This window comes from Trachurus japonicus, chromosome 24 (assembly GCF_045865225.1).
Source record: "Trachurus japonicus isolate A0001 chromosome 24, Traja_1.0".
NCBI classification, from domain to species: Eukaryota; Metazoa; Chordata; class Actinopteri; order Carangiformes; family Carangidae; genus Trachurus; species Trachurus japonicus.
The window spans coordinates 29,819,117-29,842,384 of NC_140930.1; the positions used below are offsets into that span (position 1 = coordinate 29,819,117).

Here is a 23,268-nt window from a genome sequence, read left to right on the forward strand (position 1 = left end):
CTTCTGTTATCTGCTCCCTCAGCCAGCAGATCTGTGAAGTAGATGGCTTCATGATGTGTAGCATTGGCTTCCTCACCAACTCACCTATAGTGAACCTATACTCAGGAATGAACAGGGTTTGTTTGTGTTGGAGCCTATTTACTGTAACATCAACCTCTAAAACAAACTACATTAATCAATTCTAAGTGTCTTTTTCTATTCCTACACATATTAGATACTTCCAGGGAGGAACATGTGACAATGTGGAGAAGTGTTGAGTAACAAAAATAAAGTAGTGATTATTACTCTTCTCATTCTGTAAATTGTAAAACAGGCTAAAATGTTTTTGAGTGATATGTATGTATGGGACTGATCACTTTGTGAAATGCTCAACAAACTGCCACCAACACAGTGACGCATCTGATATTAGACTGCTATAGATGTAAGTGAAGTAGGCTACATGTGTTTTAATGAAAATGTTAGTAACATTTAATGAAATCCTCGTCATTAATAAGAACATAATGAACAAACATGCTGCTGTGAGTGTAAGACAAAAAGTAAGCATATGTAGCATAAAGTGCAATGTTCAACTGATTGATTTTCCAGTTATTTTTCAACTAACTAATGATTTTTAATTTTCTAATCTACATGTGTTTGTATGTTTTCTGTTGATGTAATACAGACAAGTGAGAAATAATCATATTTGAGAAACAGGAAACAGAGGAGGCCCCACCCCTTTTTTCTATAAACATGAATAAATGACGTAAATCAATTATTAATCATAAATAGATCAGAAAAAGCACATCTGACCTGCGGTTGGACATAAACCTGATGTTCAGCAAAAACACAGATTTAAGATTCAGGAAATGGTTTTAATTGCTGTAATAGTTTCAAGTAAACTGAAGAAGTTCAGTAGTAGAGGAGTCTGTGTTTGGAGCTCCAACAATAGAGACACTGACAAATATTTGGTCAAATAAAGCACACGTGCTTGACACTGGAAAAGGTTCTTACTTCACATATTTACAGTTTGGATCTAAATAATTTAGCATCTTGCGTGCTTCCTGGCAGGGCCCCCTGCTGAGACACACACACATGCACGCACACAGGCACACACACACACAGACAAACCAATCCTTAGCAATTTCTCACACTACTTCAACTCTCTTCTATGTATAATATATGCACACACACACACACACACAAACACACACACGGTAACACACTCCTGCACCATATAATAAAACAGTGATTCTACCACCCACCCTGCAGTACTACACAAAGAGCTGACAACCCTCCCCCCATCCTCCCTCTCCATTCCCATTGGCTGGGAGGCTTGGATGCTGGCAGTGCCTCAGACCAATAAGACGTCTTCAAGGTGATGTCATGGAGGCAGCGTTGATGCTGTTGCTGATGCTGTTGCCCGGCGCCTGTATCCGTGCAGCCAGACGGGGGTAACCGTAGCCACCGGTCCACCATCAGCACCAGAGAAGGGACAGAGGGGGGTAAGTCTGCAAAACACACAGCTGCACACATCTGGAGTTCCCTTGTGTCACTTAGGAATCTGAAGGTTACAGTGAGATTCATTGCGCAACTGAGTGATGCTTGCATGTGTGTGTGTGTGTGTGTGTGTGTGTGTGTTTGGGAGTGTGTGAGCAGGGTGTAATGTAATGGGGCGAGGGTGAGGATGGTGATGATGCGGTGGTTCCTGCTGACAGGAGAAGGAGGAAAAGAGGGAGAGAGGGAGAGAACTCGGTGTACCCACAAACGGTGTAGGATGTGTAATGTGTGTCATTCATTATTGATCCTCCATATGTGCAGATGCAGCTTTGTGTCTGCACAAGTTGACTGCTACGCTAGATCTTTGGGGAGGGAGAGGGTGAGGACGGTTAGTGTTTGTGGAAAAAAAGGTGTGTATGTGTGTGTGTGTGTGTGTGTGTGTGAGAGAGAGAGAGAGAGAGAGAGAGAGAGACAGCAAGAAAGGAAGAGAAACATGTTTGAAAATGAAAATTTGATATAGTCATTAATAGTTTAAGAAAGTTCCTGTTTAATGTATTTTTGTTTAGTTTTGAACCAACACAGGGTCATTTTAACAATATCAGAAGAGAGGAGAGAAGAGGAGAGAAGAGGAGAGGGAAGGAGAGCTGTTATGTTACAGATTTATTATTAGGCCTATGTGTGTGTGTTTTAAACTCAGGTAGGTTATTAGGGCAGAAAAGGAAGAAGAGCCTTTGTTATAGTAACCAACACTCAAATGAAAAATCTGAATATTACAAACAAAAATCAGAAATAATTAAATTAAATATGTGTTAATGTTAATAGTGTTTCATTTGCATTTCATTAGGAGGGATAAAGAAGAAGAAGAAAAAATGCATATAGGCTACATTAAACACTGCATCCATTAATTTAGTTGGAAGAAACGTTGGCCTCTGGGGAACATAAGGTTGACTGAGGACATTGAACGTATCATTGCTCTGTATTGAATATGCAAAATGAAAACGAGACTTTCAGAAAATGTGATATCTGCTTGAGCAAAATGGCTGCTGCCACTGCTGAAAGCAAAACTACTGGGACTGTGGAACAATATTAAAGTTTTACCTGTGGGTCTATGAGACTTGAGCTGACTGTGCAAAATGAGCATAAAATGAAATTGGAGAGATTTCCAAAATAAAAGAAAGTTCAACTCAGGCTATAGTCGGTAAGAACTTAGCGCAAACACTGGAAAAGGAGAAACAGTTAGTTCTGTCCAACAGAGACACAGCCATAAATACCTTTATAGGCTATACATTCATTTATAGCAATTCAAAGAAAAATGGACACAAAAATCAAACACCATAGTGATTCTAGTGAGCAGTGAATTGAGATTTACTTTACTGCTCATTATCATTTAGTGCATAGAAACATGTACAGAGGGAATTCAGACACTAAAACAATGAGGCCTGCAGTAAATGTACAGTACTGCATCGGTAAACAGGGAGTGTTTCCAGACTCAGCCTATTTCTTGGCCCCAACCACCAACTTCCTGAAGCCTCAGCTTGTCGCCTGGCAACTAGCCTCAGCCAAGAATTACTCCAGTAGACATAAACCCACAGAAAACAGCTTTTTGAGATACTGATTTTTGTGCAGATTAATCAGAAAATTAAATAATGTTGATTAGTGAGTGTTGGAGACACTGGTAGGTTCTTTAACTACCTGTGGACAGACCCATATTTACTTATTATTATAGCAAGCTAAGCTATCTGGTTGCTAAATGCAGCCACATAGGCTATTTATTATAGGGTGTTACCAATCTAAACTCTCATCTACAGAAGCTGAGACTCACCATGTATTGATTGATTTATTTTATTGCCTTTCTCTCATGATAACTACTTATTATTTAATAATCTTGAGATAACAAAGCCAGTTTTCTCGTGATAACACATTCATATATTTCGTTATCTCGACAAACATCGACAAACGACTTTTGTTGGTTTGTAAACACAGGAAGTCACATGTGTATGGCTGTACCGATGTAGCTAATGTCCTACTGTCAGAGAATTTCTAATATTGGCTCTGGTACTGTTCAGTTTGAGCATGGGCTACTCATTGAGTTTATCCACTGCAATAATAATTCATTTATTGCAGCTCAAGTAAAGCTCATGAACACAGAAACCCAATCTAACTTTATGTTAACGTTATGGTATCTTGAACCACCAAACACCTTTTGGATGCCACCTCGGGCTTTCCTGCACCAACGTATCTAGCTGTGCTCATGAGCTTGGTTTGCACCAGAGTTGGACTAGAAGCCGCACCCAAGTGTGACTGTGTTACAGTAACACCATTGACAGTAAAAAGAATGGACGTAGCACCCGTGATGTCACCCTTTGGTTTGGGGGAGTCTGTTTTGTGCTCCTACTACGGGCATTTGAACTGCGCCATCTTGGATTTTAGTGGGAGTCTACTTTACATATTTGGAGAGGTGTGGCAGTTTGCCAGCCGAGAACCCGCCCGCTGAACTCGAAGCAACCAATTAACGGCCGGTAACTGTCTGCGAACCTGTCACTCAACATAACCACCCCCCATTTATGAAGCCTAAACAACACTAAAACGGTTGTGGTAAAAAAAAACAAAAAAACAGTGTTCACAGAGGTGGAAACTATCGGTAGCAGAGACCAAAAAAATAAAAGGCACCAGGCTCTAAATATGTATTTTTAAGCTGTAAAGTCGGCTATTTTAACATGGCAGTCAATGTAGAGTTGCTCACTTCTGGCACCAGCCGCCAGAGGCCAGACGGGCACTGCAGCTTTTTGAACGCGGAAGTGGTCTTCACTTGTAGAACCCACGACTCCCCCCTTGGTTAACACCAAAGACGGTTTGTTAACCATGGACCATCTATTATCATAGATCCATGTTGTTAACACTGACGCCAACACATCACACAGGCCCAAAGCTTAACTGGGCTGACCTAAACACTGAAAACACACATTGATAATATGTAAATGCAAAAACTTTGGTCCTGTTGACAGAATCATCTGGCAGGACTTTGAAGCTGAACTTGGCGTTCAAAAGACCAGTTTCTTTGTCAGTTTTTGAGGTTTGTTTCTACTTGCCATCGACACGTTACTGCTGCGTCACTCCCATGGATGTAGTACAGTAGGCCTACGTACATTAATCACTTGCATTATATTTGCATTAACTTGTTATTGCCAAGTTAAATTTGGCGGCCCTGAACTAATGTGTTATCACGAGAAAAACTGATTTTGTTATATCAAGATAAGGAAATAATAAGTAGGCCTAGTTATCATGAGAAAATGGCAATAAAATAAAAAATCAATACATGGCTGTCCTCTTATGCGCTCATCAGGAAAGTGAATATGCACATTTGCAACAAGTCATGAATGAAATGAATCATTGTTTGGCTTTGCTTTTTATTGTAACTTGGGCAATCCTTGTTTTTGTTCCAAAAAGCTCGTATTGTTTTGAATTAACTTGATTTCCAGAGAGCTCACAGGAGAAATATTACCTTGAGCAGACATGAAAGACTGAACTGAAGTGACTGTCAGCAAAGTTTCCAGTCAACATGACCCAGATGTTCCCTGAGAGTACTGAGACCTTCACAAGCCACTCTCTTCTTTATTGACAAACAAGAAATGGAGCGCTGCTGCTCCTGCAGGAAGCAGTGCATTGATCTGCAACCTGGGTGGTTTCATCAGATGAGAAGCAGCTGTGTGTGTGTGTGTGTGTGTGTGTGTGTGTGTGTGTGTGTGTGTGTGTGTGTGTGTGTTTGTGTTACTGCCTGATGTTTCTATGTGTTTTGAGGTATCTGTGCACATGTATGTTGCATGTACGTGCACATTGTGTGGCTCCTTGTGTGTGTGTGTCTCTGTGGGCATCATGTCACAGCACTCAGGTGAGCATGTGCTCTACACTTTAATGAGACAGGCTCCTAGTCTGTGACAGAGGTTGGCTCATTAGTATATCGCTCTCTCTCTAGAGCCCGCTGCTCTTTAGGCATATCACACACTGACATGGTAAAGTAGCCTACTTAAAATAGATAGATAGATAGATAGATAGATAGATAGATAGATAGATAGATAGATAGATAGATAAATAGATAGATAGATAGATAGATAGATAGATAGATAGATAGATAGATAGATAGATAGATAGATAGATAGATAGATAGATAGATAGATAGATAGATAGATAGATAGATAGATAGATAGATAGATGTGGTGATTTTTTTTTTTAAGAAATTGGTGTCTTCCTTTGCTGTTTTCTTCAACACTGTAAGCCTCACCCTAGTGGGTGTCCACATGATATGAGTATGGAGAATTAAAGCAAACCTAATTGGAGTGTGCACTGAGCTGTGAAGAGGTCAACAGTGAGTAGAGCACTTTTGGATTCTCACATAATGAATATTTAGCTGACACCAAGTGTTTGAGTATTAAATACCTTTGAGTAGGCCTATTTGTTGATTGGATTAACCGCAGCAACCATCGATGTAGGGAAGCTCCTTCCATGATCTTCTTTTTGTTCTTTATAGAATTATGCATTGAAAAAATGTTTTCTGCGGTTCAATTTTTCAATAGCAAACCTTAAAACTCTACAGTTCTGTCCAGGGTGTAGGCTACCCCATCTCTGTTCCATGTGTCAGCTGGGATTGGCTCCAGCCATGACCCTGCACAGATAAGCAGTATAGAAAGGTCTACATAGCATGAGAGTGACAAGTTTATCGCATCTTTCAGAGGTCCATCAATTCAGTGTTGATGACACCATCTGACGGGGGACGGACAGACAGACAGACAGGCAGAGTGATGGCAGGTGGTGCAGAGGTCTGGTGAGCTAATGTGCTATCTCATAATCAGCAGAGGAGCATTTCAATTCAGCATTTGAATTAATTCCAAATCTAATACAACATTTGCTGAACTGTTAGTCTGTGTCAAGCAGTGTCTCTGCTCTAATCCAACACACTGCAGAGCTGTTTAAAGCAGGTGGTGGAACAGGCTGTTGTTGGTGCCTCGCTTTGTTATTTATACCTTCCCTTCCTGTCTTGCATCTTGCATCTCAGGGATTTACAACTGCTTCTCCCACATGTGTCACAGCTGTGATCTACTGCAACACACAGGACCGGGTGAAAAAAAACCAAACAAAAAAAACAACTAAAATTTTAAAGACTCCCCTCTGCTCCGAAACATGTTTTACTTATTGCTGAAGCACTTTGGGCCATGTGTGTGCAGCATTTGTCACCAGGAGGATGTTTTCACATTCTTCTGTTGACAGCTTACTTTAAATCTGAGTTTAGAGTCAATTCAAGTCAGATTTCACAATATTAGGCTACAGCTAGTTTAGTCCCCTACCATGGTGCACTGTGGGTTCTAGACAAACATGATGTGAGAACAAGCTTCAGTATGTGCATCTCCATCTGAAAGTTTGTACACATTTTACACTTACTGTATGAAAATAAGTGAGCAAAAGCAACATAAATGACACATTCGCACGATTTCCACATGCATGGTTTGAGGTTGGACTGATGCTTTTTTAATGACACCATTCTTCTTCATGCCTTAAAGGGATACGCCAACTTTTTTTTTTCGTGTCTTGCCTCACTCCGAGTAGCCTCGTAAACCAGCCTCTCGTGGAAATGCATTTCATTTCATTTCTCGGGAGAGTCTGGCCTCATCCCCCCTCTAAGCGTTTGGGGTGGGCAGGAGCTGGGCGGGAGTAGTAGCAAAGACGGTTTAATATCTTTGGTAGTAGCGTTGACAGACAACCCCATTCAGCCAATCAGCAAGTTGGTGTGTGACGGGGCTTTGCACCAGTCGGTCCCTGATTGGCCAACGTGCCGTGTCAATCACAGCGGGCAACGCTGATTGGCTCGGCCTTCTGAGGGTTTCAGTCCAAACGCTTAGAATGGGGATGAGGCCAGACTCTCCCTCGGAATGAAATGAAATGCACTTCCGCGAGAGGCTGGTTTACGAGGCTAACTCCTGAGTCCATGACCAGCAGATAGACACAATCCTTTCGACTGTGCATGCAGTAACAAGAGAGATACGGGCAGAGCTGGCGCACCGCTAATTAGCTTAGCTTAAACGCTCGAAGTGTATAGGTAGTGTAGCCTGCCTCCTACCCAAGCCAAAATCAGCAGTCAGAAGCTAAACTCTGTAAATATATCACTTTATCGACATTTCAAACATTTTTAGGCGAGAAATAGGCTGTGTTGTTAATTTGTCTACCAGCTGTTTATAATTTTGTTCGGACGACTTCGGCGCTACTCAAGCTAGCCGTTGTGACCAACGCATTAACGGTTACTTTCACAAAATAAAACACCAGTTGCCCTGTATGTATACAGAAAACCATGACGATAGAATTTGTGCTTTTACTTTGAAATAGGAAGCTAACCTACCCTCGATGTAGCAAGCTTGAACCAAAATAAACCGTCTTTGCTTGAGCCCTCCGTTTTGACCGATCTCGTCCCGTTACCGGCATTTGACCGCTCAAGATGCCGTGGAGGCAGGCTAACACTATGCACTTCCAGCGTTTGAGCTAAGCTAATTAGCGGTGCACTCTGCCCGTATCTCCCTTGTTACTGCACGCACAGTCCAAAGGATGGTGTCTATCTGCTGGTCATGGACTCGGGAGTGAGGCAAGATACACAAAAAAAATGTTGGCGTACCCCATTACAGTAATGGCAGGAGACTGAAGAATTAGTGCAAGCAACTGTGATGAACATGAATGAAACAGGTGGAAACATATCATTTCTATAAATTCTGTTAAACACAGCCTCTGAAGAAGAAGATATCTTGTCAGAATTATGTTATTTACATATTTGCAAGACATAAAGAATGGATATAATTTGAATATGTTTATGACTTGAATGCTTTTTGTGGAAAAAACTAACAAATCAGGCACACATTGTTGAAGTCTGCTCTCTGGCAAATGTCCAGTAGCCTACCATATGCGGAAACATTAGAAATAAATAAAATGTGAGAATGAACCACAATCATTGATATACATCAATGTTTATAATAAGCATTGTTCTGTGTATGTTCTGTTTGAAATCTCCTATTAAAGGAGGGATGAGGGATTTCTGTTGACATGGGAACAGGATGATGAGGAGGACCTTGGATCAAAGTGGTTCATTATTCATTCTTGTTCACTTGCCCAACTTGATTTCTTAATCTCCGTAAGATATTCAAACTGGCACAGTATCCCTGAGAAGAATGATTCTCTATTTTAACCCACATTTATCATTTGATCCAGCTCTGGTCCCTTATTGGTTGAATTAAACCTTAATGGGAGGAGCTAATACAAGTGTGCTGCAGTTTTCTGGTCTTGTTCATTCTCTCTGCTTCTCAGATTCATTATGTGACCTTTGAAGCCGCTTCATTCACTCCTTCCCCTGTGTCTGTGTCTCTGCATGTCCGTCTGTGACAGAGAGAGAAGGATCTTCAGCATCCCCGGACAGTCACACATACGCAGTGAGAAGATGACTCTGGCAGGTAAATGCAACCACAGCACAAACCCGTTCACCTCACAGCAGCACTTTCCTGCCTTACTGTATATGTTCTGCTAACAGCTGGGATGGTTACAGCTCTGCAGGTTTATCATTATCTGAATCATGTATCGTGTTATTACTGTGCCTGTTACAATGAGGATGACTAGTCACTGTCATCGAGGAGGAGAATTACATCATCAGTCCTTGAGCACTGGTTCATCATTCAGTTTTAGTAAACACAATGTCAAGCATGATATTGTGTGTGCATGTGTGTGTGTGTGTCCTCAGCCTACAAAGAGAAGGTCAGAGAGCTCCCCCTGGTGTCTCTGTTCTGCTCCTGCTGGAATCCACAGACAGTAGAAAAACCTACGTACAAGGCAGAAGGTAATTTTTTTGTTTTTTTCTGGTAATCTGTTTATCCTTTGTGTTGTGTCAGCTTTCTGCTACCATCTATGGTGTTTGGGTCAGTTTTGACCTGTGTTTTAAATCAGCTGTAAAATACATTAAAAACATTTTTTTTTCATCCAATTTGTTTTTCTTCTCTTGGTTACATTGTTAGGCTTCCTTATCCATGAAAATATTGGTTTTAATATTTTTTGGTGTGGGTCTCTGGGCCTTTTTTGTCAGTATACCCCTTTACTTCAATTGAACCTTCCTCTTGTCAACTTTCTGCTATCATCTACAGTATGGTGTTAGAGTCAGTTTTGACCCGAGTCTTAAATCAGCTAAAAAACACACTAAAATAATTATTTATCATCCCATTGTTTCTCATCTCTTGGTTACGTTGTTAGACTTCCTTATCCATGAAAAGGTTGGTTTTGCACTTATTATTTCAGTTTTAACTCTAATTATTGTTCTTATTGTTATAACCGGGTCAAAATTGACAGAGCATTTTAGAATTTTGTTTGGTTTGTTGAGGTTCCTGACAAAGTCAAAAATCCTTGATGCTATAAACAAATCTATGTGGTACTTTTATGCATTTAAAACCTGTGACCCGAACACCAGAGAAGGGTTAAGTCTTTCTGGGAAATGCAGGAATTTGTTAAACTAAAACAGAGACACATACAAAACAAAGAAGAACCACAAACCACATGATGCACCAAACACAATATATGTGTTTGCCTGTGATTAAAATAAAACATTCCAAAGTGTGTAAACCTAAACATCCACCACCACAGATGCAGTGGACCTGGGCTGGTGCGTCATCAAAGACGTGGAGGTGATTGAGCTGAACAAGCGGGCATCGGGCCAAGCCTTCGAGGTCATCCTCAAGCCCCCGTCCTTTGATGGCGTGCCAGAGCTCAACACCTCCATGCCGCAGCGCCGCGACCCATCCCTGGAGGAAATCCAGAAGAAACTGGAGGCGGCCGAGGAGAGGCGAAAGGTGAGGGGGGGAGTGGAAGGTGCTTCTCTTAACCTGAGTTTGAGCATCATGACCCAACTAGACGTGCCCTGACCCTTATCTGTAACCTTAGCTATTTGTGGCTCATTTAACAATTGTCAAACGTCTGTCAGCTCTGTTTGTGTGAGGCATGATTTATCAACTGGGGGAGAAATAGGGTGGAAATGGATAAAAGGAAAGAGGGAGTGACGGAGTGGATGGAAAGGGAGGGAGGAAACATGAGCAGAGGGAGGGTGGGAAGATGAAAAGAGGGACATGAAAGTAGAAGGGCAATCACGCAAGGGCAAACACACAATGGCTCATATTCATCAGGGGAAGAGGGAGAGAGGGGAGAGGTGAAGGGGGAGGAAATATAGCTGAGTTTGGGGAACGAGCTCTGCAAAAGAATAGTCAGAGGACACCTGCAACATCTAACGCATCCATGGTAACTAAATTTAGCAGTTTTTTTGCTTTACGTAGAAGCACACTCAAATTATAGTCATTAGTAGTGTAAATTACCTTTTATTTCATGCGGCAGTGCTCACAGATGATGTAAAACTTCATCACATTTCTATTTTAACGTTAGGTAATGTCTTGTCTTATGTATTGTATTTTATTCTGTCAGCGTGGGACGGTGAGAAACAGTTTTTGGATTCATCTGTATGTCTGGTATATGGTTGAACTGACAATAATAATAACCTTGAACCTTGTGGAAAAGTAAACAACGATAACTACAGACACTTACAGCATCTCCTGTGCCTTCCAGAGCAGCAACAATGGATATCCTTTACATGCCAACATGCATTTGACCTTAAGTTTTCATCTCTAAAGAGTCTGCAACCTGGAGTTCAAGACTCCAGACTCCACTATTACACATAACCCTCTGTTATTTTGGAGTGCGTCCGAGTGGGTGTGTTTTGTTGGATCTCTGCAAGCTGCAGATTCCAAAGGCTCCATCCTCTAGGTTCAGGCATAGGCTACCATTTGTAGTTTGAGTGTTTTGTAAAGGTGAAATTCACTTGTTGAATGCCCACCCTTTATACTTTCAATCCCCTTCCAGTGCCAGGAGGCTGAGCTGCTGAAGCACCTGGCTGAGAAGAGAGAGCACGAGCGCGAGGTCATCCAGAAGGCCTTCGAGGAGAACAACAACTTCATCAAGAACGCAAAGGAGAAACTGGAGCAGAAGATGGAGGCCAACAAGGAGAACAGGGAGGCCCTGCTGGCTGCCATGCTGGAGAGGCTGCAGGAGAAGGTACGCTCTTCATATGATTATCTCTGAGCTTTTTAAAGAGCCTTATGGATGGCTACAGTGTCCTCAGACCCTGATATTTGAAGAAACAAAGTCTGAACAGATTAAACTGTTATTGGAAATTGAGCATATTTCCATTGTCCATTGTGCTGTATTTTTTGCTCTTGTGAATCACTGAACAAATGACAATGGATTTTAAAATAGAAAAAGATCAGATTTCTAAAAGGTCAGGATTTGAAAATAGTCTCTCAGGGAGCAGTGGGGCTGTCTGCACTTACCACAGAACATGTGGAAGAAATTCATCATGGCAGAAACAGTCATATCAAGTTTTCCACCAGCAGTAGATTAATATTCCTTATGTTCTTTCCAAATGCGTCCAGTGTATACGAGTCCTCATACTTGTTCCCTGGAGGGGGACAAACTTATTTATGCGGCTCTTGTTTTGGAGAAATGCTTACATCCTGAACCTGAGTTCAACAGTATCACGCAGCCCTTTTACTGCAGAAAGCAATCTATTTCCTGCTGGACCCAAACCTGCTCTGTAATACATTGCAGGGGACACTATCGAAACAGCCAGTTTAGAATGAAATTAGAGCTGTAGAGTGATTTTCTCGGTTTATACAATGATATCAATCAGGTAAAAATGATGATTACGGAATGGAATGGATTACATTATAACCTTCATAAATATTCATGCCATTAACATCCGGATAAGCTGGTTTTGAAAAAAGAAAAATCATGATAATTAACCCTTTAAAGTGAAGACAGCTTTTTGACAGTCTTCAATGATTTAGTTCTGTGTCATTGTATGAATGTCTGTATTCATGGTTTGTATTTCAATCCTATAAAGCACTTTGTGAGTTCTCTTTGTGAGAAGTGCTATACAAATAAATGTAAATGTACTTACTTAAAGTAGGTTAGTTTCAATATTCCTCTATACAGTTTTGTTATCATTGCGTATGACATTGTTTTAAGTGTAGATTCCCAGTAACAAAGTCTTTTACCAACTGTGCTTAGAGCATTTGGCTGAACAAACGAAGATCGTTGAACCCAAATTAGCCTGTCATTCATACAATCCTGAATTAGCAAGCAGACACTATCAGTCTGTTACGAGCCTGTTTCTTCATGAGCAGAAATGTATCTTGTCCAGTACACTTGTTTGTGTTGTTTCCCTTTGAGACACCATGATCACAACATCCATGGCTGCTGCTGCTGCTGCTGTCCATTAAGAGCATATATGGAAAAAAGGAGCTAATTGGCTCCTGTGTGTAGTTTCATACACACATGAAAGTTGTACTGATCTTAACAAAAGAATGTCTAGTTATTCATTTCACAGTTTTATATCAGCTTATTACCAGGCTGTAAACTGTGTGTTTGAATGTTTCTTTGAGTGCAGTCGAGCCTTCAGCTCTAAACCAGGCTTCTTGTTCTATTTTAACATCGCTCACAAGCTTGATCAGTAATCATGAATATTATATGAGGTGAGAGAGAGTTTTGCGTTCTTCCCGCATTCCCCCGTTCAAGTCTTTATCAAGAGTCGCCGAGCCGCTCCCTCGTGCTGCTGGCATCTGCCTGATTAATGCTAACACATTCACGAATACTAATGACTGTGATGTTGCTGTGTCTGTGTTTGTCTGGCAGGACAAACACGCAGAAGAAGTGAGGAAGAACAAGGAGCTGAAGGAGGAAGCCTGCCGGTAGATGACAGGAGCCAGGGAGTCAAGAGAAAGAGAGAGAGATAGAAAGAAAGAGAAAGAGAGAGCAGGACTGGGAGTTTTTTTGAGTCAGTAAAAAAAACGAAATTCAAAACAGTGCAGGAAAGAAAAAAAGAACTGAAAAACAACTCGAACAAAGAGAAAAAGAGAAGTTTTAATATTTGATGTATGCTGAAACGATTCTGAACAAGTTGTACAAAGTTGAACCAACTCTTGATGTTGACACTCAAAAATAAATCGTTTGCCTTTTTTTTTTTCTAAAAATGAAAGTGGGTGGGAGGTGGGGTGGCATCAAAACAAACATTTAAAAGAGGAGCTGCTGTTGTTTGGTGGCGAATGAAAGCTGCATCACAGCAGGGGTGGTAAAAAAAAAAAAAAGAAAGAAAGAAAGAAAAAAGATTAAATTACAGCTCTCTCATGTCACAAAGCAAGGAATTGCTTTAGTTGCCGGTGTAATATCTGAGCTGTGTTTCCCTTACTGTTGGGCAGTGAACGCTACAGCAACACAGTTCCTTTATAATTAGACTGTATGTATGAAGGAAGGAGCTGAAATCTAAATAATTACTCAGTACAAGATGAAAACCAGTATGATGTGTTTGAGTTACACTGGACACACAGATGTAGTTCCAGAGCCCTATATAGTCAGTCCAAACCAAGAGGCTTTAATTTACAGAGGACTCACCAGTCAATTCACAAAACACAAAAGCATCTGAATTAAAAAATACAATAAAATTGGTTTTCCCTAGGTCCACTGCTCTCACGCTAATTCTCTGCTGCACGATTTCTGGGATTGTTGGGTCTGTCTGGGGACATCTGTGTGCTAAACTTACACTTAATGGCTTATGATTATAATATGAAGAATCAGGCTTCTGTTTCTTTCTATGGTGCTCTAAGGGAGTGAAATCTAAAAATGAAAAAATGAAGAAGAAAAAAAAAGCTTGAAAAGTGAGGAGGCACTGCTGTATTTTCAGGCTTTTTGTGAAACTTTTAACTGTAGTGTAGTTGTAGATCAGTTACATGCATTTGAGTCTCTTAGATTAGGGCACTGATTGCACTCTTATTTCATTAAGCACAACTCAAAAGCACATGCATACAAGAACGACAGTGGGTATATATACAGTACAACAACAATAACATCACAAGGAGGCAAGGTATTGAGCTACAGACATGGAGGATTGGTACAAATTTGGTTTTGGCAGTATGAGTTTGAGGCTTCTCTGGATAACCAGTGGTCTCTGTTTGCTTTGGCATGTGTCACTGTGCGCGCTGATTGTCAGTTTTTGATTTTCAAGGGAATTAAAACCTAAAAGAGTAAAGAGAAAGATGAAATTTGCTCGAGTTGTTGAGTCATACTGACTTGATTGAAGTGTCTAAAAGTGTTTGCACTGTAACAGGGGAGTTGTAACTCGGGGTTTGTACTTGCTGTAACTGTGTGTCGCTGTATATCTTCGAGGCTGGGTTGATTGTATCTATTTGGCATGGTCAGTAAAAACAGCTTGACTGAACTTGCACTCTGCTCTTGTTCTCGTCATTTCCATATTGATTATACGATTTTCCGCACAATGCCTCAACCTTGAGAAATGAAGTCAATAATAAAGTACAAAAAAACTGCAGATTCATAAATAAACACTAGAGCTTTACTAATAAAGAGAATTCAATTGCATGTTTGGACGCAAAATGACAAATGAAATGTGATCCGAGGTACAGTAGTTAAGGTATAGGTAAGTAAGGTATAGTGGGAGAGGCAAATTGACAACAAAGTATAATGATTAATTATAATGAATTTCCTTTGCATTTCATACCAGAAATGTAATAGACATGACCTGTAGACGATGACATGACATGACAAGCAGCAAACGTGGCAGCATTTGAATGAAGATTTGTGGAGATATGGATGATTAGATGATCAATTTTATTGCAAAGCACTTTACAGAGTAAAGTAAAGACTCTACTTTATTATAGAGAGAACCCCAACAATTCTGACAAAGAGCAAGCACTTGGTGAGAGAGAGAGAGAGAGAGAGAGAGAGAGAGAGAGAGAGAGAGAGAGCGCATGGACAGCAATACTGATGATTAAAAGGTAACACTGCTGATCATGGTGATCTGTGGCAGATCTGGATCCTGCTGCTCAAGACGGAGACACCCGCAGAATGAGGACAGAGAGGGGACGAGCACAAAACTACTGGACAGAAAAAAGCAGCGTCAGTGATATGGAATGATGCAACAAAATAGAGGGAAAGAGAAAGAGTTCCCTCAGTGCATCATGGGTATCCTCCTGCAGTAGGTGGAAAACAGCAGAACCAAGGGATGGATTTATCTGAAAATGATAACGCACGGAAAATGATGATCTTAACAATGACTACACGAAAAGAAAAGAGATAAAATATGTAGATAACTACGACGTCTGGGGAACAGTCATATCTCCATATCTCCATGACAACAAAAAGGAAAATGGTGATTTTAACAGTGACTAAACAAAAATAAACAATAGTTGAGTATACCTCTGGTGAATCTCAAAAAGCTTTCAGGTCAGGTTGAGGGCAAGGCAAGGCAAGTTTATTTGTATAGCCCATTTTTACAATAGTTTGTCTCAAAGGGCTTTACAAAGCGGAATGACCCCATAACAACATCCTCTGTCCTTAGACCCTCACACCCACTGGAAAAACTACCAAGAAAACCCTTAACAGGGGAAAAATGGGAGAAACCTCAGGGTGAGCAACAGAGAAGGGATCGCTCACCCAGGACGGGCAGACATACAGTATATACGTAGATGTTGTAAAGCGACAAGAAAAACGTTTACAACATGAAATATGGAAAAACATGAAAATGGAATTGTTCAAGCTAAGGAAGGAAAATTATGATCTTAACAACTACACAAAAATAAAAAATAAAAACACAAAACAGTGATGATGGTCTTAATGATAATATATGAAAATAAAGAAAAAAGTTTGACATCATCCTCCTAAGAACATGGATATCGCCACAGAAACTGTTCAGGTCAGATCGAAGAAATCCCTTGGAAAATATGGCCTATCCAAAGGGAGCCAACTTCCAAGGCATGAAGATGTCCTGGGCACTGACTATCGGAAAATAAAGATAACATTTTTACACCATCCAACCAACAGTACAGTAACCATTCACATAAGATTTCTTGAATAGCATGTGGATCCTTACCTCAACGTATTCATGTCCAGGATTTTACATTTTTCTCAGTATGCTGCCAGGTTGGAGAAATATATGCAGAGTTTTCATATGTGCATATCTTCCTGGAGATTTCTCTGGAGAAGTCTTTCTCCAAGGCATCAAAATGTCCCTGGAAAATTTACCCAAAGGGAGCCATCTTCTAAGGCATGAAGATGTCCTGGACACTGACTACTGAAAATTACAAAAACATTTTCACATCATCCCCTGGTGAGGAACAACCGAGGCATCAAAATGTCTCAACAGTTATAAAAACACAAAAGATATTATTCCATTATAGATATTACATTATTAAGGTTACCCGGCCTTGGGAAGACACTTTGAATGGGGCAAATTAGCACAGTTTAAAGTTGTCTTGATGAACACCAAGAGGAAAATGATGACATGAACCATGACTGCACCAAAACTAAGAATGTATTTTTCTGTCTTCTCGAAGTCAAACAACTACTTACCTTATAATCTGATTTGTAAAACTCAAAGCTAAAACTAAAGTTACATTGTGTCTGCCAGGTGCTCTGTCCACTACTAGCTGTGGGATTCTAAAGTGGTTCTGCCACACAATGATTAGAACTTAGAATGACATCATAATGAGGATTCTGACACACACACACACACACACACACACACACACACACACACACACACACACACACGCACACAGTTCTCTGAATGCACTACAGTGTATTAACATGAACCATGACAATACTGAATTTAAAGTTAACAGCAGCAGCAGGAAAAGGCATGTGAAGCCATTGGAATGACCTGGTTTCCTGCAGGAATTAACAGTCACCCTATATTTTATTCACTTCCATCTACTGAACCACAGTGAAGTATCAAATGTCTTTTCTTATTAGATTATTCCTTGTGATGTACTGACATGCACACACTGCCTTTTGATGCAGTAGCTGATTGAAATGGAGCTGGTCTGAATATGAGATCAAGACAGCAAGTTTTATCAATTTATTGTGGTGGTAATTATCAGAGTTCATGCAGTTCACAGGTATCATGTATGAATTGACCTTAAAATGGTCAAAACAGTCAAAGTGGTGTCCTGAAAACACACACATATCATCGGACTGGCTTCAGGAGTAGGATCAAATCTTTTGGTGACTTTGAACCCAACACTGACGCAAAAAGAAAATGTTGTGCACACAGAACAAATTACAGTAAGATTGAGGACTCACTATCTGTAATTTATTCTCCCTGGCACAACATGTAAAGCACTTTGAGAGGATGACATCACCAGCACTGATCATTGTTGTATCTAATGTTTGTTGATGAGAATAAGAATTAATGTGTGACACACTGAATGATAACAAGGTTGTACAGTTACAAGATTTGTGACGTACAGATAATAATTACATGAGGTTAAATAAACTCCACTACCCATAAAGCTGTGGGTCGGAAACAGAAATAGTTGTTTGGAAGTTAGTGAGTTGTTGCTGCTGAAGAGATGTGGGCCTTACCTTTATATTCACTACAGACTGTATCCGTTTTAAAGCAGAGTCTCATCTGGTCATTTTGAACATAGGAGAATAAGCTACAACAACCGTAATGGTAAAGCAGTGGAGCCACCAGGTCTGCTGGAGTAGAGGGGCAGAGCAAAGGGCTGTGGACCACCATGCAGTGGCCAGTCACCTCTGTCCTTCAAACATCCACCAACTAAGGGTTTGGGGTTTACTTCTGGTTTACATCCTGTCCAACATGGCTGAGATGTTACTGGAACACAGCACTGGTGAATGAGACAGTCTACAGGGGAGACGCCGCCTGTTGCGTTCCCAGGCCTCCCCAAAGTGCGGCTCCCATTGCCTAGCAACCTTACCAGCTGTAACTGGTTCAGCTGATTACTCCCTGGGAATTCTCCGGGACATGGAGGTAGAAAATGTTTGTTTATTTCAATGTAGCCACTGCTGCTATCTCAGTACAATAGTCCAACGGGATTGAAATGCATTGTGGGATACGTTGGAACGTGAAGCAGCCAACAGCTGGAGCCTTTAAACTTGGGAGATGAAGTCTTCAAATGCATGCAGCCTCCAGCTGGGACACAAGTAGTGATCCGGTCACACCATTGGTCAGTTTGTACTGAGGTCAGCAGCCACTCAGAGTGGGATGTTCATTAGATGTGTCATAGTGAAGCCAAAGACAAAGTTTTTAAATCCTCCATGCACTCGAGAAAAAAAAGGTTTCTTCCTAATGGGAGTAGAATAGAATAGAATAGAATAGAATAGAATAGAATAGAATAGAAAATACTTTATTAATCCCGAGGAGGGAAATTCAGATTGTCCAGCATCTTGATATAATATACTATCACTGATCTGAAATCTGAATTAGCACTGGTTTTTGAACCAACAGAGCTGATGTTATTTTATAATCTGACAGTGTTTTGTTTTGCACCATGACCTCAAGACCAAGAGACACACTGAGCCAATTTTGTTGTTACACCGGATATTTATTGTATGTAGAAGTTGTGTCACAGAAGAGTATAAACAAATAACTTAGATTCTTTCAAAAGTATTCCAAATCACTTTCTACATGTTTTCCACATATCAGCCTTTCCCCCTACTGCCTGGCTCTTTTTAGTTTGCTCTCTGCAAATTGTAGGTACACACTGTCTTTGGAATGTAGATTGAGTCCCAGTCAGAAAACATAGACCAAAGTTTGTACAAATCCATGAAGTCAATTCTGAGATACAAACTTTTTGCAGTTGTAGTAGTGCCCCCTAGAGGCAGAAGACCCCAAGACCATAATAATGCAAGGCCTTGAGATCTGCAGGTACACCATGACTCGGTATACAATAGCATTAACCAATTTTGACCTATGATGTTTGTGTAAAATTAGTTTAAAATTGTACAATTTATAAACTGATGAACAAAATGACAGTATTTTGATGACTGTATCTCAGCAGTGTCTGCATGATCCAGACCAGGTCTTGTGTGATGAATGAATGGCCCAAGACCAGTTCATGTTGGGATTACGTTTGATTGTTTGTCTGGAAAACTGAACATTTTCAAAGCACATGACCAGTAAAGCAAAGGAGCAGGTTGATTTAAGAGATTGAAGTGATGGAGAAAAATGATAAGAATAATACTGAGAACAAAAACAATGCATTTGCTGGATTAAAACTGCATTGTGTCATTTTTCACCTCAAGGGGGCAGAAAGAAAACAGGATCATTGTGATCAGTGGCACAGTGATATTCACCTTAATAAAATACATGAGGCATTAGTAACTACTGCAGCTGGAAAGCTAACATGAACAACAAACCACGAACAGGCTATTTTTTATAGCACACAGTCATTTATTTAAGACTTTGTGGTATGAAAGAGATTTTTTTTAGGCAGACTGTCCTTTTCTGTACCAGTGATAACTTATTAAACTGTGCGTTTTGCTGGGTTTAAGAACCTGGTGAAATAAACAATGACATTACACCAACAGAACAGTTAACGTCAGAGCTCCTGTGTGTTACTGATGTGGTACGACACTGGGCCGCACACAGGTGCAGCCCACTGCGACCATCTCCGTAGCCAGTCTGAAGCTGTACTTCTTCCTTACTCTCCTCTCTCCTCTGTTATTTCGCTTTTGACTCTGGACTCTGCAGTGAGATGGGAAAATAATTCACAGCTGAATATACATGGATGGTGTCATCGTCGGATTATTAAAAACAACAGTATCATATTTTGTTGAATTTGACAGTGCAGGTCATGACCATGGACGAGGATGAAACCAAAGGAAATGGAATGAAGTCATTCAATATGTCAAAATTACCTTTCCATTCATTTAGTACAGTGAATGCAACACCAGCTAAATTCCATATCACTGCTTCAAGCCACAATAAAAACGATTTTGCCAGTTAATGTCAGTTTTACACGCTATAATGCTCACTTCCTCATGCTTTATAAATAACATTTTAATCATTCTTGGACTGTTTATGTACATGCATGGTATACATTTGTGAATGATGCCAGCTCTGATTATGTCCTTCCTGAGCAGCTTTTTTACCCACAGGAAATCTTTCAAATTAAGACAGAGAAATGCTCTATAATTGCATCTAACTGTCTTTAATTTAGGCCCAACTCATGCATGCACGCAAAAATAACTTTAGCACAAGAAACAAAATCAGAAACATATATGAAAAAAACCACAAACAAAATGAAAGCATTGGCAACTGGACTTCCAGGGCCTCACCTGTGCAGGACCAGGATTTGGTAGTAGATGGGTTTAGCCTCCAATGAAATATCCTCACCATCTCCCTGCAGGCTCAGACAGCCAGAGGTCTGGCACTGAGCATGGGAGATCCTCTGGGGCAACCGAGATGCCACATAGGTTTCTCTGAAGAGGTGTGGAAAGAGAAAAACAACTCAGACTGCTGACTTTTTTTGAACACATGCAAAGCCATGAATGAAAAAGGCCACTGAGGGCTCTCAGAGTATGCTGCTACCACACCTGTATGTCCACGGAGACAGAGACATGTTGGCGATGGATGAGGGAGACATGCTGGTGATCTGAGGTACCATCGAAGGATGCATGACCAGTCTCACCATCTTTCCCTTTACCCTAGCTCCTTTCTTCGACTTTGCCGTGACAGACTGTTCTTTCCTGGTGCTGTGTACCAATGTGACCAGGCCCAGCACCAACACAGCTCTCAAGAACTGATGACAACACAATAGAGCAGATCAGGGGATTTAAACGTTTCATCAGTTCAGAGCTGTGAAAAACAACCATCTTAAATAGCTCAATTAAAGGAGTAATTAGCAATTAATTCATTTAGTAATTGAAAATATTAAAGGGACAACGAGGAGTTTTGGAAAAGCGAAGCGTTTTCACACTACATTTATGAGCCTCCGCGCGCACTGTGAAATTCTTTGACCGCCGCAAGAAATTCAAACTCATTTTCAATTCAATTACTGACAGAATGATGATTGATTATAAATCACACATTCCATGCAAAACTTCAGTTTTCTTCAGTAGTTTTTCATTGGCCTACTTCAATTTTAAGTAGGCTATTATACGTCAATATTTGAATGCACAGATGGTATTGTTGGTTTTTGAACTGAATAACAAAATAGTAAAGTTTCAAACAGCTCTCTGGTTTTTACTCAATGTTAAATCCTCAAGGATAAAACTTTCAGTTTTCGTAAAGTGTAATTTCACCCAGTTCACACTGTGTCAAATAAACTAATCGTGGGATGGTTGATATGAGATGAAGAAAAGCTGAGCAGTCCAACTCACCAGCAGCATGACCAACTTCAGAGCCCAACTTTGGCTGTGGATCTTCACTCCGCTGTCTAGTTGTGTCAGGAGGCTGTCTGTGTTTATATACAGGCAGACTGTGCTGATGCGTACTGACAAGATTCGCAGGAGTGCATTTCCGCTATGACTATCGCTGATTTTAAAGATACACAAGTTGATCGTTAAACAAGATAAATGTAATGCCTCTGAGCTTGGCCATCGGTGTCTTCCTTCCTGTCCATCTAATAGCCTATCAATCCCTTCTCTCTGCACATGCATGTAATGTATCTGTCTTATTGTCTTTGTGTCTGTCGTACTGTGGTTAACTAACCTACTTCTTACATTTTTATTCAAATCACAAGTAACTTTTACTTTCTCTTTAATGTTCAACATCAGTGAGGTTCTTTTCACTCACACCTTACCTGACCTTTCATAATCAAGTCACAGTATTGAAAAAACAAAATTTCCGTATGAGGTTTGTCTGACCTGTTGCATCCTGTGAAAACGTGTGAAAGCGTTCCATCACCTTAGATCTTCTAGACGTGGCTGTGAAAACACTGCACTACTTATTTTTATGGGAAAAAGAAACAAGGTTATGAGTTTTAAGGGGAAAAAAACGCTGATGTGAAAACCTGCAACTTAGGCTGGAAACTCCAAATCAAACCTGACGAGATTTTGTTAAACCAAACCCAAGTTAAACAGGTTACTATACAGTATGGTATCCTTTCCAACTAGGAATTGCAGCTCACTTAAAAAGTTAAATCTATGACTGAAAGCACAAATATGGCCTCAAAGAAGAGATAACCCTCAAACAATAAGTAATGAGAGGTTGTTGATGTTATTTTGTCAAATGCAGTTCAACTAAGACAAACCTTCACATTTACTTATTATTCGGCCTCAACACACACTTTGTTTCTTTCTTCATCTGAGTCACATGAAAACCATTTCAAGTGACTGCTTTGTCTTGATGCCAACGCACTCTAAACAATGTAGGTCAAGGAAATGCTGACAGGAGTTCTGGTAATAAATCAGCATGTGATAACATCTTTTCTCCTTATGCATCATATGAGTAAGGAGCTCACGAACTGGAGCACAGCTGTACTGGATGTGTAGTACAGAGAGATGGTTTGAGAACTGAATGCTGTGTGACGCTAACACCATGCAACACACAAAATGTCCCACAAAACAGAAACAAGCAAATCGATGGAAAAATGACCAATTGTGACTGAACCAGATGACTGATAATGGTGTAGAAATGTTGTATGTATGCATTACAGACTGTGAAAAGTCTCCACTTAAAGTTTGTAATAATAAAACATGAGCAGCTTCTCTGGAAATTAAACACTACAACATTGCAGTCCTGCAACCTGCATCATGGAAACTTGGCTGTGTCATGATTATAAGCACAAGCAGTTTATGATTATAATAACCCTAACCCTAAAAAGCCATTCAACACTGAAACAAGTAATTACCAATAAATAAAATAAATAACTTTTGTTAACAACTAATACATTGATATTCAAATTTATTAAAAATTCTTTT

The 23,268-nt window shown here is 40.3% G+C and overlaps 2 protein-coding genes across 3 annotated transcripts; one reads left to right on the top strand and one right to left on the bottom strand.

The window, feature by feature from the left end:
• Positions 1-1,385: 1,385 nt before the first annotated feature.
• On the top strand, positions 1,386-14,803 carry stmn4 (stathmin-like 4). Of its 2 annotated transcripts, none has more exons than XM_085770612.1 (6): positions 1,386-1,481; positions 8,895-8,957; positions 9,242-9,337; positions 10,132-10,337; positions 11,395-11,586; positions 13,225-14,803. In XM_085770612.1, the coding sequence occupies exons 2-6, from the start codon at positions 8,945-8,947 to the stop codon at positions 13,282-13,284; spliced, it is 567 nt and encodes a 188-aa protein (XP_085626738.1). In that variant the 5' UTR covers positions 1,386-1,481; positions 8,895-8,944; the 3' UTR covers positions 13,285-14,803. The 2 variants fall into 2 exon arrangements, with proteins under 2 accessions (XP_085626738.1, XP_085626739.1); XM_085770613.1 differs by having other exon boundaries at positions 1,398-1,479; positions 8,892-8,957.
• Positions 14,804-19,945: 5,142 nt separating this feature from the next.
• On the bottom strand, positions 19,946-21,783 carry il17a/f3 (interleukin 17a/f3). Its single transcript, XM_085770732.1, has 4 exons — positions 21,727-21,783; positions 20,941-21,146; positions 20,683-20,826; positions 19,946-20,089 (listed from the first exon to the last, which is right to left on the bottom strand). The coding sequence occupies exons 1-4, from the start codon at positions 21,733-21,735 to the stop codon at positions 19,960-19,962; spliced, it is 489 nt and encodes a 162-aa protein (XP_085626858.1). The 5' UTR covers positions 21,736-21,783; the 3' UTR covers positions 19,946-19,959.
• Between the last annotated feature and the right edge of the window lie 1,485 nt (positions 21,784-23,268).

Coding starts and splice junctions, on each gene's coding strand:
- stmn4 (XM_085770612.1), top strand. Junction 9,338..10,131: donor ACCTACGTACAAGGCAGAAG/GTAATTTTTTTG, acceptor CCACCACCACAG/ATGCAGTGGACCTGGGCTGG. Junction 10,338..11,394: donor CGGCCGAGGAGAGGCGAAAG/GTGAGGGGGGGA, acceptor ATCCCCTTCCAG/TGCCAGGAGGCTGAGCTGCT.
- il17a/f3 (XM_085770732.1), bottom strand. Junction 20,827..20,940: donor CTGTCTCCGTGGACATACAG/GTGTGGTAGCAG, acceptor ACACCTCTTCAG/AGAAACCTATGTGGCATCTC. Junction 20,090..20,682: donor CAAATCCTGGTCCTGCACAG/GTGAGGCCCTGG, acceptor ATCTCACTGCAG/AGTCCAGAGTCAAAAGCGAA.